The sequence below is a fragment of the Mirounga angustirostris genome, unplaced genomic scaffold, assembly GCF_029215605.1.
Source record: "Mirounga angustirostris isolate CCGP_5_RB_7025 unplaced genomic scaffold, mMirAng1.0.hap1 SCAF_17, whole genome shotgun sequence".
NCBI lineage: Eukaryota > Metazoa > Chordata > Mammalia > Carnivora > Phocidae > Mirounga > Mirounga angustirostris.
The window spans coordinates 45,196,815-45,213,209 of NW_026991725.1; the positions used below are offsets into that span (position 1 = coordinate 45,196,815).

At 57.5% G+C, this 16,395-nt stretch overlaps 2 protein-coding genes across 2 annotated transcripts in view; one reads left to right on the forward strand and one right to left on the reverse strand.

Annotated features, from left to right (window-relative positions):
* The first annotated feature begins 79 nt into the window (after window positions 1-79).
* On the forward strand, window positions 80-14,142 carry LOC123854661 (neuferricin). The gene is made up of 4 exons (XM_045890154.3): window positions 80-503; window positions 3,777-3,917; window positions 6,851-7,037; window positions 8,384-14,142. Exons 1-4 carry the CDS (start codon window positions 248-250, stop codon window positions 8,598-8,600), a joined length of 801 nt encoding a protein of 266 aa, XP_045746110.1. The 5' UTR covers window positions 80-247; the 3' UTR covers window positions 8,601-14,142.
* Window positions 14,084-16,395, reverse strand: part of ANKFY1 (ankyrin repeat and FYVE domain containing 1) — an 83,405-nt gene continuing 81,093 nt past the window's right edge. Inside the window, exons 24-25 of the mRNA XM_045890153.2 lie at window positions 15,972-16,062; window positions 14,084-15,666 (exon numbers count right to left, since the gene is read on the reverse strand). Of these exons, the coding sequence (XP_045746109.1) occupies window positions 15,534-15,666; window positions 15,972-16,062 (224 nt within the window). The 3' untranslated portion in view covers window positions 14,084-15,533. The remainder of the gene's footprint in view (window positions 15,667-15,971; window positions 16,063-16,395) is intronic.

Below are 16,395 nucleotides of genomic sequence, written 5' to 3' on the forward strand. Positions count from 1 at the left end.
GAGCCCTCGGCGCTGACACTCTCGCTCGCCCTCCGCGTTCACTGCGTACGCTGAGGAAAAGCGAAGGCGGGGAGCGGAGCCGGGGAGCGGTCTCTCGCCGAGGCCGTTCCCCCTTCAGTACCCCGCTGTCCCCTGGGGGGCGCGGGCGGGACGACGGGGCGTCGCGCCGGGGACGTCGGCCGGAGGCGTCGCGCCTGCGTCGCCGCCATCTTGGCCGCGGGAGGCGGGGCGGCCGCCTGCGGGCTGCATGCTGGGGCTCGGCGGGCGTGGGCTGCTGTGGGGCCTGGCGGCGGCGGCGGCGGCGGCGGCGGCGGCGGCGGCTCGGTGGACGGGCTGGTGGAGCGGCCGCGCTGGCCTTCGCCTTTTCGTCCCCGAGGAGCTGGCCCGCTACCGCGGCGGCCCCGGGGCCCCGGGCCTCTACTTGGCGTTGCTCGGCCGCGTCTACGATGTGTCCTCCGGCCGGAGGCACTACGAGCCGGGGGCCCCCTATAGCGGCCTCGCAGGTATCAGCCTCGTTCGCCGTGCGCTCGTCCGTGCGCTTGTTCGTGCGTCCGTTCATTCGTTCATACGCCCTTTTGTCCGCACAGTCATCGGGCTGGCGTGGGGGCCGTGCTCGGCTGCACCGTCCCGCGGGCGTCGAACGCCCGGGCGGGACGGTGGCCCGCTGCTGGCAGCCCAGCGCGCGCCCTCCCTGTCTTTCCGGGCGTTCCTTGCGACGAAGGTTCGAGAAACGGGCTTCGGGCCGCTCGTGTGTTACCCACCGGCCGGGCAGAGGCCCTCGGGCAGCTGCTCCGCGCCACACTGCGTGGCTCAGCGCGCGGCGATGCGGGGGCCGGGTCCCTGCGCGCAGAGGCCCCCTACGGACCGCAGTCGTCTCTTGGGGGAGTCCCTGTCCGAGTTTCCCCGAAAAACAGTGCACTTGGCGTGAGTCGTTCTTGTTTCTGGTGCAGACGCACTTCCGTCCGTTGAGGACGATCAGGTTAGAGCACAGACGAGGGTCTGGGCACCTTTACGGTCTGTCAGAACTTGGGAGAAAGCTGCACGTACGTTAGGCCTGGAACGTGTGTCAAACGACGTTCATTCTGCTGTCCTGCCCTATAGTTGAGGGCGTTGGCGAATGGGATTCGTTGACAGGCTTTGGACCGGGACCGCCAGCCTGTCGAGCCAGGCTGGAGGGATAACCATGTCCCAGGTTAGAGAGGAACAAACCAATGCTGAGCTTAGGGCCGGTGACTAGGCTCATGTTAAATAAGCACTTTGCATTTGGGAAGCTGCCTCCGGTACTTAGATGCAAGTCACTTCCTGTCTCTGGGGAGAACTTCAGAAACGGAAGCCTTGACAGAGAAGGAACTCGGGTCAGTTGGTGCTGCCAAGCTCCTCAGACAGCCCAGCAAGGACAGGAACTTACCCGCAGCTACACGGTGATCTGGAAGCAGAGCTGGGCCTGGCGTCAGGGTTCATTCACCTGCCCGTGGAGGGCAGCCTGCAGTGCACAGCCCCATCCCACCCTGGCGTAGTTGCCCCAGCAGGATGCACGAGCGTGAATGTGAAACCTTTCATCCCCGGGGCACCGTTCTTTGCAGTGTGCTCTGGCACCTGCCGAGCTCCTCTGTGCCCGTCCTACACTCACATCTATGCTCTGACCACGGCTGTGCAGCCCGCCGTGTGCCAGGTGCCAAGGAATCAGAAATCCGTGCTTCCCACCACCCGCACAGCCTAGGAGGGAAGCAGAGATGTGCACTCGTGCAGTCGATACTTGTACTATTGTCTATCAAGATATGATTCACACGATGTAAAATCCACCCTTCTAAAGTATGCACTTCAGTACTTTTTAATATAGTTAGAAAGTTGTGCAAACATCAGCATCCTCTAGTTCCAGGCATTTTATCACCCCCAAAGAAACCCCATATCCGTTAGCAGTCACTCCCCAGTCCCTCCTACCCCTCAGCCCCTGGCAGCCTCTGTCCACTTGCATCTGAAGATTTGCCTGTTTGGACTTTACATACAAGTTGGAATCATACATGAGGCCTTTTGTGTCTGGCTTCTTTCACTTAGCGCAGCATTTTCAAAGTTCATCCAGGCTGCATCGTCACGTATCAGTGCTGCATTCCGCTTTGTGGCCAAGTAATATTCTGTTGAAGGTATATACCACATTTTGGGTATTCAATCATCATTTGTTGGGCGTTTTGGTTATTTCCATTTTTGCCTCTTACGAAAACACGGCTATGAATGTACATGTGCACATTTTTGTTTGGACCTATGTTTTCACTTCTCATGTAGTAATGCTTGTGTTTCGCTTTTTGAGAAACTGCCAAGTTATTTTCTAAAGTGGCTGTACTCCTACCATCAATGTAGTAGAGTTCCAGTTTCTCCACATTCTCGCCAAACTGGTCATCTTTTTTTTTTTTTAAAGATTTTATTTATTTATTTGAGAGAGAGAGAATGAGAGACAGAGAGCATGAGAGGGAGGAGGGTCAGAGGGAGAAGCAGACCCCCTGCTGAGCAGGGAGCCCGATGCGGGACTCGATCCCGGGACTCCAGGATCATGACCTGAGCCGAAGGCAGTCGCTTAACCAACTGAGCCACCCAGGCGCCCCATCTTTTTGATTATAGTCATTTAATGGGTTTGATGTGGTAGCCCATTGTGGTTTTGGTTATTTGCGTTTCCCTAATAACTATGATGTTGAGCATCTTTTTATGTGTTTGTTGACCATTTGTGTATCTTCCATGAAGAAAGGCTGTTCAAATCCTTTTCCGTTTTTTAATTGGGTTGTCTTTGTACTTTGAGTTGTGAGAGTTCTTTATATACTCTGGATACTAGGCCCTTATCAGATCCATGATTTGTGAATATTTTCTCCCCTTTTCACTTTCTTGATAGTGTGCTGTAGTGCACAGAATTTAAAAAAAAATTTTTTTTAAGATTTTATTTATTTATTTGACAGAGAGACACAGCGAGAGAGGGAACACAAACAGGGAGCGGGAGAGGGAGAAGCAGGCTCCCCACTGAGCAGGGAGCCCGATGCAGGACTCGATCCCAGGACCCCGGAATCATGACCTGAGCCGAAGGCAGACGCTTAACGATTGAGCCACCCAGACACCCCCAAAATTTAAAAATTTTGATCGAGTTTTTTTTTTCTTTGTTAGCTTGTGCTTTTGGTGTCCTATCTAAGAAACCATCACCTAATCCAAGGGCACAAACATTTACACCTATGTTTTCTTCTAAGAATTGTACAGTTTGAGCTCAGACATTCATGTCATTGATCTATTTTGAGTTAATTTTATATATGTTGTGAGGTAGGGGCCCATTTTCATTCTTCTGCATGTTGCTATCCAGTTGTCCAAGCACCATTTGTTGAAAACACTATTCTTTCCCCCTTTGAATTATTGAAATAATTGTTGAGAATTGACTTACTGAAAATCAACTGTAAATGCATGGGTTTCATTCAGCCAATATTTATTGATAATTACTAAAGACTAGGCACTACCAGACACTGGGGAATCAATACTGAGTTTGGTGTGTTCTCTGCCCTGATAAAACTTGCAGACTAGTAGAAAAGGCAGACATTAGATAGTTATTTCATCAACAATGAGTTATTTTGTGACAAGTGTTAAAAGGAAGACATACTTGTGTTAACATCTGTCCCAGCGAGGGGAGATGAGCTTTTCCTGGAGATGGGGATTAGGGGTTTCCAGATGATTCTCAGAAAATAGGTTCTTGAGTTGGTACAGTGCCAGCGATTTACGAGCTCATCTACTTGGAAACCTGTCTCCTGCAGGCCGGGATGCATCGAGGGCGTTTGTGACTGGGGACTACTCTGAAGCAGGCCTGGTGGACCATGTAGCTGACTTGTCGTTTTCGGAGGTGCTGACCCTTCAAAATTGGCTTTCATTCTACGAGAAGAATTACGAATTCGTTGGTAGGTATTCCACAGGTCGTTTCCATAGATTCTATTCAGTTGTCCTGCAATTTTTTAAAAGAGTTAGAGTTCTTTGGGGATTGGACTCAAGGTTAAAATCCGTACAATACCCATGAAATTTTCCCCTTAAACTCTGGTTGTTAGTGTGGCTGTGAGTCCCCGAAGGAAGTGTTGGGGGCACTTGTTTCTCTCACTCATACTCTTGGGAGAGCATGATCCTGCCGCTTGCTTTGGCCTCTGTGGCCCCAAAGCCAGGGGTTGCCTGCCACACCTTGAACCACCAGCTCCAGGAGCCTCGCTGGGTCCCAGGCATCGGGCTTCAGCACCCAGTCGGGAGGGCTCGAGGCCTACGTTTGTGTGCAGTTTTGACAGATACTCTTACTTAGCCCTGTAGGGAGACCAGCATTAGTCTGTGTCCATCCCAAAGGAACTGTCTCCCAGACACTTGTTAAAGCCAGTGGTGCTGGGCAAGCAAGGAGGGAATCACCTTTGAAATAGAAAGACACCTAACAGTGTCCCAAAGAAATGTTAGACTCTAAACACTAGAGTGCTTTGTAAACACTGAAAATTGGGTTGGTTGGGGCCCTTTTCCCTCTGTGGAGCCCAACTGGACCCGCTGACTGCCAGGGGAACATCAGTGCTCCTCACCACCAGAATGGGTCTCGGTTGGGAGCGTTCCATCTCTGCCCCTAACACCTCTGACTGTCTGCTCTGTCTTGACCACTTGGGTTACCTTTTCTGAGAACCTTGGCCTTTGCCCGAGCTCCTCCGCTCCCTCCACATCCAGCTGACTAGAACACCCACAGTTCTTTCTGCGTCCAGCCCCCCCACCACACACACTTGTTGGCTCCTGCCCTCCCGGCCTGCACACCCCCTTCTGGGTTTTCCTCCGGGCTGTCCCGGGCCATTCGTGACACCACAACCACGTCTGCGCTGAACGGACTGAGAGCTCTCTGCAGACCTTCAGGAGGCTGGGTTCTCCCTTTTTCCCAGGAGGTTGGTTGAAATATTACCAGGTTAATAAGGAAAAGAAATCCTAACACAAAAGAAAAAGAATAGAGCCCTGAGAGTGGACAAAGACTGCCAGACCAAACATGTCATCCTGATATTTGGGGAGCAAACTGCTGTGTTTGAACAGTGTTAGCGTATGTGTGTGAGCGTCAGGGAGGGACTGGAGTCAGTCAGCATGTATTTGAATACCTACTCTGGGTAAGTGATGGTTCTGGTCCTCATGGGGACCGGACCAGGGATGAGTTGAATGCAGGTCCTGCCCTCTTTTGGCTCGTTCTATAGGAGGTGGGCTATGTTAGGCTCTTTCGGGCCCAGTAAAGCCCCATCAGAGGAGGAAGTGAAGACAGGAAGCCATCTCGGCAGCTAGTGGCCAAGCCTCACAGGCAAATGAGATGTCTGTGTTCTGGATACAGTGTTGGCTTGGAGACCCAGCCGGTGGTGACCGCCATTCTCACGACACAGCTTCTCCAACTCTTTCTCTGTTGCCTCTATGACTCCTCCCTCTCTGTGGGTCTCATGTCTAAAACCCAGCATGACAGGCTTGTCGCCGTGCACAGAGAGACCCCCTAGGAGGAAGTTTTCTGCTAGATCAACTCAGAGGCTGCACCCTGATCCCCTCATATATTCTAATAAGCACGGAAAGTGAATGCTCTGTACTGGGCTGTTTTGAGTGCTGGGGCCTCACTGGTGGGCAGGAGAGACATACATAAACAAGTAAACCGACCACACAATTCCAGTTGGGACTGAGTGTAAATAAAGCGGATTGATGTGTGTGGGGGGTGTGGTATGTGGCACTTTTGAGCAGATGGTCAGGGGAGGCCTGTTGGAGGGGATAGTAGGTGAGCAGAGACCGGGATGTGAGGAGCCAGTCAGACTGAGGTCTGGGAAGAGAGTATTCCAGGCTGAGGGAACAGTGCCGAGACGGGGAGCAGCTAAGCACGGTCAGCAGATAGAAAGGAAGCCAACGTGCAGGCTGTAGTTTGCGTGAGAAATGCAGAAGGTGGCCAGAACCGCGGTGTCTTCTAGAGGCCGGCCAGACGAGATTTGCTGTTGGATGGACATGAGCACAGGAAAGTGTATGTTGTATACGAAGGAGCAGCAGCTCCTAATCCAGGTCACAAAAGTGACATAAACAGAATTGGACCAGTCGGGATGGTTGGACGTGAGGGGGGACGAAGCTGCCCCTGGTGGCCCAGTAGTGCAGGGCTCAAGGCCGCTCAGGCACCTGCTCCTCTTGGCCGGCCCTTCCAGAAGCACTTTCTGCTGCTGCTTCCTGTGGCAGGTGCTGCGGGAAGGGGCCTGCACATCGGGACTCAGAGACGAAAGTCCCTGCCCCAAAGGAGAGCTGACCCCTCTGGCTCAGGCCTGCAGGTTCACGGACCCCTTGCTGTTTCCATTCAGTTTGTGCACCGCAGGACTGAGGGAGAGAGGATGGTGGAGGGAGAGTGTGGGCGCCAGCTACTCAGCCTCCCTGTCTCTCTCCTAGGTTGTTCTGAGGGTTTGCGGGATGTTGGTGAAGCACAAGTGTAGCACCTGACCCTGAGTAAATGCTCAATAAATGACTTACTGATAGTTCTACAAGACAAAATCGTTTCACTTTGGGAAGAATTGAGCCACAAAAGTGTGACCCAATAAGCCAGTCATTTGTCGTACGTTTATGGAACACGTCCCGCGTGCCTCCAGCACCGTGGAGCGCCGAGGAAGGAATTACATGCAGTTCTGCCCTCCAGGAAGCGCTGTCTGCATGTGGGGAAGGGTAGGCGGCCTCCGTATGGGGGAGTCCGCAGCTAGAGCAGTCTCGCTTCTATGTGGGGTCTTGTCAGACGTCAAGGGGTTCTTAGTCCTGAGCCAGAAACCCTGGGAGCTTGGGTTTCACCATGGAGGTGACTGAGACCCTGACATCAGCTGTCCCGTCACCACAGGAAGGGTGATAGGACGGTTCTACGGAGAGGACGGCCTCCCTACGCCGGAACTGACCCAGGTGGAAGCCATGATCAGCCGAGGCTCGGAGGCGGGCCGGCGGGCGCTGGAGGAGAAGCAGACGTTCCCACCGTGCAATGCCGAGTGGAGCTCCAGCAGGGGCAGCCGGCTCTGGTGTTCCCCGGAGAGGTACACAGGCTTCCCTCCCACACGTGACTCGGTGGCACCATAACCCAGCTGTCCACCCAGGGGGACTCTTTGAAAGTACAGGCGTTCTGGGTAGCGAGTCTCAACTGGCTACGTGTCCGAGGCTTCTGGGGCCCCTGACAACCAGGTGAGGTGAGGATGGGGACCTGGGCATGTGTTTTGCTTGCTTGCACTTCCCAAAGACCCTGGCCTGGGATGAGCAGGCCCAAGTACAGCTGCTCAGTTTGGCCTGTTGATCCGTCCAAGGGCCTCTGTTCCCTCTTGTCTGCACAAATTCTGGCCGCCTACAGGGACGAGGAGGCGGGGCCGGTCCGCGGCACGAAACATGGCAATTGCTGAGTGTTTCCGAGAAGCCCTTTCCCGTAGAAATAAAGTGAGGGGAGCCCGATTAGGGTAGACGCCCCAGAGATCATTCCCGGGTTGTTTGGGGGCAGCTGGAGGAAAAACGGGTGTTTAATCATCAGGCCCTCAATCCCCTTAACTCTGATGCAGAGGATGGGACCCCCCCCCCCCCCCGGCACACACAGCAAGCTTCAAGGGCCTCAAGTACGAGCTCAGCTCTCCCTGAGAAGCAGGAGATCCCCTTCCTCAAGTGTAAGCTGTGTACGTCCACCCTCTTCTGTGCGGAGAGGCCTTCTTGCTCTCCTTGTGCAGACGAGAGCCAACAGCCAAAGCTGCTAGCTTTCCCCAGGCCCAGCCCCTGTGTCCATCACGTTTCCTCCACCTTAATTCAGGGATCAGGTGTGGAAGGGGCAGGAGGGAAAGCTCCTGTCCAGTTTTGAAGAGACAGGGCCTGGTCTCCAGAAAGAGGGGCTCGGGGAACCTGGCCTGCCCACCTGAGGGCCTGTTTGCCGGTCTCGGTGGCCCCCTCTGGCCTCACTGCCTTCCCTCCCCCGGCGAGTCCACCCTATCCCTGTGCCTCAGCCCGGTCTGTTTTAACTCCCTTTGGAAACGACAAAGGAGTCCTGAGTTCAGACAGGGACTGGGTGTGGAGTAAGGGGCAGGGAAGGAGTACGAGAGGCGCCAGGATGCAGTGGGGGATTGGAGCCAGACACTGTTTCTGAGACCCTCACGGGCCAGTGGGGGAGAGCCTTTCCCAGGTGTTCGCAGTGCGGGGAAGTAGCGCGGCTCCTGGGAAGGCACAGGGCAGGGCCCGGGAGCACTAGGACAGCAGGGGAAGCTGGAGGAAGTCAGGAGAGCCGGCAGGGTTAGGGGACGCATGCTGCAGACCGCCGCCTTGGGAAATCGCCAGGTGGCCTACCCCGCTCCCCTCCCCAGAGACTCATGAGTTCCTGCTGGTAACACGTCCTTGTTCCTTCTGTCCTCAGCGGAGGTGTGAGCAGAGACTGGATCGGTGTCCCCAGGAAGCTGTACAAGCCGGGTGCCAAGGAGCCCCACTGTGTGTGCGTGAGAACAACCGGACCCCCTAGCGACCAGTCACCGGGCCTCCCTGCAGACACGAACCGTGGGGACTTGGACCACCCCAGCTTGGGGGAGTACACGGGCTGCCCACCCCTGGCCACCACCTGCTCCTTCCCGCTGTGACTCCGTGCCCCAGATGGTGATAACCCACAGGGAACCCTGCCTGGAAGCACGCTGCCCACACTCTGCAAACATGGCCCACGCCCCTCACCGAGGGCTCACCCTCCTGTGCCTGAGACCAGAGCGCGCCGGCCTGCCCGGTACCTGTCAGCCTGTTTGTGATCTACTCGCCATCCTTCTTCAGAGCCCTCAGACGGTTATGCATGCAAATCTGACCAACTCAAAACTAACTGGGCTGCCATGCCCGACCTGTAACTCCCCACCCGGCTAGGGCACTGGGGGCACTGGCCAATCGGAGACAGGCAGACGCGTCCAGAGAAGCCACGGATCATTCAGAGCGTCCATGTAACTCTTCTAGGTTCCCCTGATTTTACCTCCGCCCGGAGCCAAGCCACACCCAGTTGATGGGAGCCGAGCCCAACCGGGAGGGGGAACAATGAAACAGGGCAGGCTAATCCTGGAGGGGAAGGGCTTTCGCTTCTACGGAGGCAGCAAATCCAGACGCCTCCGAGCAGCAGTTTGAAGTGAGGATATTCTTTCTCTCTTAAACATTTAGAATTAGGTGTCGGAGAAGTCTGCTTTTTGATCAAAAAGTAGTTTCTCTGCTGTGATGCCTCTGCCGGTGGGGTGTGTGTCCAGGGCAACCCGTCACCCCTACGCCGACCCCACTGACCGGAGGAGCTTCTTACTGGGGACCTCCCCTGCCGCCCCGCCGTCCACCTGCCTCACGGCGCTTCCCCCTCCTGAAGGAAACCCTCCTCTGTGGCACTGATCTACTTGTGGCCACACTGCGTGTACTCAGGGTCCTTGCTCCCCAGCCCCCCTCGGCTGTGCAGCAGGCTAGACTCTGCCCTCCTCACCCCACGGCCATGGCCGTCCGGGACTGGCCACACCTGACGGCCTCCGGGAAACCCTCCCTTGGTCCTTGTCTGACTCCCTTTTCTCCCCCGGGCACCCCTCTTGGCCCATGAGCTCCCCCACCAGGTCTCCTCACTCCCACCTCAGCTGCATCCAGATAGGCGGCTCCTTGGAGCACGTCCTAGGCACCCAGACTCCACGCTTCCAGAATTCAGTCACCTTGTGGTGTCACACCAAGTGAGGACCCCGGCAGCCATCCAGGACGCCTTCCTCTGCTCCTCCCCTCCTCCCACCCCATCTCAGGGCCCCGGCTGTCCCCCCACCCCACCCCCAGCAGCCTCCCCAGCTCCGGGCTGTCCTTTCTCGCGTGGAAGCAGCAAGTCTCACTGTCCTCTCCCACGCCGCCCTCCGCCCTGCTGTGAGCGGTCACCCTGGATGACCAGGGCACCCCCCCCACCTTCAGTGACTTACCACGTCCACGGCCCTCCCACCACCTCCCTGTGCACCGGGGCACCCTTCCCTGCAGCCTCGTCCACCGCACCGTGCCTGCGGAACCTCCGCCAGGCTGCCCCTCCTGCCTGGACTGGCACCTCTCGGGAGGCAGGCACCTGCGCTCGCCTGGCCTGCCTGCAGCCTTGTTCTGTTCTCTTGTAAGACGACAACCCGGGTTTCCCGTCCGCCTCTCTCCCTGCACAAGGACGGAGGGCTCCCCAGCTTGGTGTCCTGCACCCCCAATACCCAGCACGGGGTGTAAGTGCGCGAGTTAGCTCTTAGTCTGCAGATGAGGCCCCACAGAGCAGTGCAGCTGAGCGTCGAACTCCAGGTTCTTGCCCCGACTCCATGCTGTTTGCACCCCTCCATAGCTCGCTGTGTCCCTGTGGGGTGGGAGGGGGCAGGCAAGGCTCACCTTGGGGAGGTTACAGTGGGTGACAGGAGCCCCGCTAGAGCCCTAGAGGCCATCCTCAGGGTGGGAGTGAGGGACAGTGTGGGGGCCAGGTGCAGAGGAGTTCAGACCCTCTCAAAACATACTGAAAAAAGAAATGAACGGAACAAGGCACCCTGTCATCCCAGCCGAGTGTGGCCGGGGAGGGCCCTGGGCACCCACTCTCTGCCGGACTGCAGGCCGCTCACTTCCTCTTTGCCGCCACCATGTACTTTATCGCGAAGAGCTCCTCGTGTTGGGGTGGCGGTCGAATCTTCAAAGGGCTCAGCCGTGATGACGCTTGTGGTTACTGGAGCAGTCGCTCTGCTTCGTCCTTCCAGAGTGGCCCCAGGGCAGAGCTCTGGTGGACGGAGGCAGGTCCCCCAGGACAGCTCTGGCAGGGATGACTCGCTGGAGAGGGAGACGATGCTGGGCAGGGGGCTTCGTCTGTTCTCATGTAACCTCTCTGCCAGCCTTGAGAGGGTCCGGAGAAGGAGCACGACAGAGCTGAGCTGTTCCCCCACATCTGCTTTCCTGCTGCCCCCACGAGCAGGGCTGCGTTGAGCATGCTGGGCAGCTGCCCGCCCCCACCCAGGAGTGGAGCACCTGGGGTCAAAAGGGAGCCATACCAGACCATCGCCCATCCCCGGCTCGTTTAGCTCTGGGACAACTGGGATCTGAAAGACCCCATTCACGGGTTGGGGCCCTGTCCAGAAATCCGTGGTGCCCCTCAGAGGAGGACGAAGCGAACGCCCCACCCCTGTCTTGAGAGCTCCCCCAGCAGCAGAGGCCCCAGACTCCTGCAGGAAAACCGCAGACGTTGCTCCCATCAGTCCCCACTGGAGGGGACTCTGTGTCCTTGCATGAGAGGAGGGGCACGTTACCCATTTCTGATGACCTCCCTCAAGGAAAGAAACCGTATGAGCCAGGAAGGACCGTGGTCACCACCCTGGCTTTATGGGTGCAGACTAAGGCCCAGAAGTTAGGATACTTGCCCAATACTGCCAGCGAATCAGTAACAGAACGAAAACCCAGTGCTCTTCCCTGGCTGGGCAACAGTGTGGGAGTCTATGCAGGCCCGGTTCTTGTTTGTACTCACATGTTAGGACTAGTGGTCCCCTCAAGGGCGGCTGTTAGGTTTACAGGAGACTGTCCTGGGGAAGCACTTAACAGTGCTCGTTAACCATGTGAAAAGCCAGCAGAGAATGAGCTCTGTCTCCACAGCTGGTCTGAACCAGGGGGGAGCAAGCTGGAAGACAGAGAAAGAAAGGGAGTGCGTCCGGCCCAGCATGTGCAACGGCCGGGGCGGCGGGGGTGGGCAGGGGCGGCAGCTAGATTTGTATGATCTACTCAGGGGCGTTGTGGGCCCCTCGACTTCACACCTTCCCTAGTGTTCTCTGAAACCCCCAGTGCCAGTCCTCCCTCTAGACCACGACCAGCAGAACCCTCGCCGGGGCGGAATCCTCCGGAGGAGTCAGAGGGAGCACGGCCACCCCCGCAGCCTGGGCTGACGCCGCTCCAGGCAGCCAGTCGGTTATGCCTAAAACAGCTACTTTTTGACTGCTGTCGCCAATATGCTTTGAAAAGTGTCGGAAATCCAAACTTCCCTAGAGGGTGAGCTATTTAAAGAACGTGTTCATGTGTCAGGAGTTAATGGGTTGGCCGGGTGAAGGGTATTAAGGCGGGCACGTTCTGCATGGAGCACTGGGTGTTACATGCGAACAATGAATCATGGAACACTGCATCAAAAAAAAAAAAATCTGTTTTTAATGCTTATTGGTACTTCGGCATTAAAAACTACAAATGTCTTATTAAAGTTTCCACTTGAAATGCACAATTTTACCTCATTTTATTGTAAGGAATTGTTACAGAAAATGCAAGTATCAGTATTTGAAAATACATTCCATTAGGAGGACTCCAAAGAAACAACGCCGATCACAGCGTCCTGGTCCTACACACGACACCGAGGTCCCGCGCTGCGCACCGCGCCCTGGACGGCCTGGAAGCCCAAGCGGCCCACCCGCACGTGCGCCTTCAGGTCCTGCCCCCGGCCCCACGCATCTGCCCCAAGGGGACAAGCCACGAAGTCGAGCGGTCCAGGTGTGTGTTGTGTGCAACCGGCCAGCGTGTGATTCATACCCCAAAGGGACCGTCCGGGCAGCGAAAGTCGTTAAGGCATCCATGACAACTTCGGGGAATCCGCTGAGTGTTTTTATCTCGTCGAGCCGTCAGCTCTTCAGAGCTACTTTATTAAATCACCATGAGAATGTGGCCTCCTCGCCCCTCCTCTTCCGCGGCTGGCGAGAGGGTCCCGGCGCCGCAAGAGGCCTTGTGCCAGGAGCCACTTCGGTGCCGTCGCGGCAGCGTCTCCCTCACCCGCGCAGGATCACCTGCCACCTGGGGGCTCGGTGCCCCTTTCGGGTCTAAGCATCACCCAGCCCCTCCCAGGCTTTCCCTGCACCTCGCGCCCAAGGGCAAGATCAGCGGGAATCATTCGGCGGCGCGGGCGGGGGCCGCGAGCGGAGCGGGGGCGAACCCGCCGGCGCGCTGGGCTCCGCGCAGGCACGGCCACAAACGAGCCGGGGCTGAGGTGGAGGACTAGCGGGCGCGGGGACCCCACTGCCGGCGAGGGCACGGCGGGCGGGCCTCGACCCCACCGCGGGCTGGGGCGGGCGGCGCGCGGGCAGCAGGCTGCAGCTGCAACCGCCCGTTCTCCTGCATCACGCGGAGACACTCGCCACCGTCTCCGAGAACGAGAAGTCCTACGTGCAGGCACTTGAGCTGGGTGGTGGCCCGCGCCGGAGGAGCGCGGCACGCCGGCCACTGGGCGCAGGCGCAGCGCGGGCAGAGACCGCGGAGGACGGCGTCCCGCGGGCCGGGCGGTGAGCCGGCGGCAGGTAGGGCCGGCGCCGCGTCACAGCGTTCGCGGCTGCACACGCCGAGTTTCGGAGACGTTATTCCTGCCGCCGAGCTCCTCACCCCTGGCAGCTCCGAATAAAACTGAGATTCCGCTGCCGGTGTTTACGCTACGGATTAACGGTGACGAGAGCAGCCCTGCAGTCCCACAGCGCGCCGAGTGCCAGCAAGGGCGTGCCGGGGGCTCCCGCGCGCAGCCCAGCCAGCACCCCCGCGGCCCCGGAGGCGCCCAGGCTGTGGAAAGGGGCCCCGTCGACGCGTACAAGGGCGCAGCCTGAAGCCGGCGCCGAGCTCACGAGACGCTCCCCCGATCCGTGGCCGCCCGGTACCACAGCCGTCCCTGGACTCGTGAAGAAACAAGCTGGACTCGACATATTCTGAACAGGCCTTTTAAGATTTTTCAGTGCAGTAAGAGGCAAGATTGTTACTGAAACTGGTAAAGGCAGGGCGGGAGCTAGACCGTCAGCCTGCCCCCCGATGGCCTTCCCGTCCTCCAAGCTCCACCGGGAACATGGAAAGAGCGAGTGTCAAAGGACCAACTGCCTCGATTCCCATCTGAAGCGTAATTATCTTACCTTCCGACTACAGACCCAGGCCACCTCACGAAGCCCTGCTCCGCGTGGCCCCGACAGGCACCAGAAAACGGAAGCCGACCACAGGCCTCACGGAGGCAAGTGTCTGCCAAGACCAGCTGTTCCTCTGTAAGAAGTCTACAGGAAGTGTGTCACAGACTTAGGGGCCTGGGGAACTCTTCTGATTTTTTCTTTTAAACATTGTGCACAAGCTCGTATTAACATAGAAAGCTTATATATTTCATAAGTCACAGAAATATTAAAAAGTAGCACTCTGGTTTATCAGCTCATTTTACACACACATTTAGGCAACGAAATGTATAAATCTACAGCAACAGAAAGAACATACTACTACCCAAAAAAATATTTAGTCCCTTTACACATATACCCATACTTCATTAATGCAAAAACAATGTAGTGGTTGTTAAATGTCTGAAAAATCAGCATTACGATCGAGACTGTTAATCTCTGAGAATAACTTAGGAACACACATGTTCATCTCAGGGTTTCTTTCTTCAAAGCAGTGCTAGAAGTTTCTCTTTAAATGTACATTTTTAAAAAACTGGCCAAACCTTCCAAGGGAGACGTTCAGCGCCACAGGGTTAGCATACGCACTAGCAGCGACTAGGGCCAGGAGGCTCTGGGGCCTCATTCCGCGGACGAGCCAGCGTGTTCCCCACCGGCTCGCACCTGCGGGGCGGGGCAAGCCGCTGGGAACTCGGGATTCCTGCACCTGCCGGCCTGAGGCTGCACGATCCCCTCCCCACCGCTGGGCCCGGGTGACACTCTTGCTCCCAGGGACACTCCGCAGCTCCCTGTGCACTGAGGTCCCATCAGAGCTGATCATCAGAATCACTAATGCGTGGATGTGTGAGGCTACTTCTGAATGTGGATTTTTAAATCGGAATCAGCCATAATGCAGCTATGTTTTTTAAAAAGTGCAGCACAATCAAAGTGCACCTCCACCACCATGCCCCGGTGGCAGAGCGAGGCCTCCACAGACAGGACACAGCCAGACGAGAGAACGAGACGCTGCACTCCTGAACCCAGGAGCGTGAAGACGGGTAAAGCTTTCAGTTGTTAAGGCCACGATTTTTCAGCTCTCATCTTTGAACCCTGTTTAGAAAGATTTCACCTTTTTTAAAGGGGCAGCTCACTAAAAAATCTCAGCTTAGGTTTAAAAAAAAAGGACTTCGGGCAAGAGTATCCTATGATCTTTATGAAAACGCTGCGCACTGCCACTTACCCAGAGTGAAGACAGCGCTCACCGAGCGGCCAGACGCCCGCCTCCCCCTGCGGGGCTCTGACCACCCGTCCGCCCGCCCGCGCGGGAAGACCACGGCAATGCTCGACACGGACACTAAGCTACTGGGAGGGGACTGGTTTTCCGAGTGTCCTCGTAAGTTGCAAGCAGACTGGGGTCCAACTCCTGTCACAGGTGCCACTGAGGCGACAAGGCCTGCCCCCCCGAGTCATCCAGTGACCTCGATCCCAGTCGGACACACGGACAACCCACCGGATCCTTGAGATGGGGTCAATCACAGCGGGGTCCTTAATCGCTCAGTCTGTTCCGCAGGAAGACGGGCCGGCAACCCCTGCTCTGGGTGGGTCGGGCTGGAGAGCAGAACAGCTGCTGGGGAGGCGACCGGGGTGTGGCCTGGGGGCTCCCTAAGAGACCCCCCCCAGAGTCAGTACATCAAAGCAAATGTTGCAAACTCGCACGGGCTTGTTCAGGTCAAACTTTATAATAGGAATCTCCTTGGTCGAGCATTTATGGCAAAGAAGGCGTCCGCAGTGGCGGCTGTGGAAGCAAAGCAAGGGGGTGTGAGGGGGGCCTCCAGCGGCGCCCATCAGGTGTGCCTGCCGCACACCAACCCGGGTCCCACCGCGTCCGTGCGAACGCGATCCTGGCCTGCGGGCACGTCACAGGGCTGGCGAGGAAGGCTCTTCAGGATCGAGCGCCCCTCAGCGACAGCCAAGGAAGGGCTCCTTCTGCCGGGGCCCGGGGCCCGGCTCCTCGGCTCTCGGAGGGGGAGGCCCCACCCTCCCCGCGCACCGCCTGCCGCGGCATCGCCCCACCTGCTCGGGCTCCGCGCGGGGCCTTACCAGTGATGTTTGCGAGTCGTGACTCCAAACTTGGCGGCACACTCGTAACAGGTGGACCCGTCGCACCACGGAGGCTCCTTGGACAGCATGTCTGCGAGGACAGGCGGAGAGAACCCGTCCCCATCAGCGAGCGTGCCAGGTGGCCCGGGGGCCATCGCAGTGACACGGGGGCGCAAAGGCAACGCGCTCTGAGCCGTCAGGGGAGGCGTACTGCGGAGGCCCTGGAGCCCCAGCACTTGCCAGGAGGGCTGCGGCAGGAGGGGCGGTGCTCGAGGCGTCCGCGGGGGGCGCGGGGGGTCGGGCGGCCAGACCGGGAGGCCCGCCGGGAGAGACCGGCGGCCGGGGAGACCGGGGGGGCCGCACGGCGAGGGGCCCGTGGGGGAGGAGCAGGTCTGCGAGAGCGGGTGGCTGCAAAGGTGGCGGA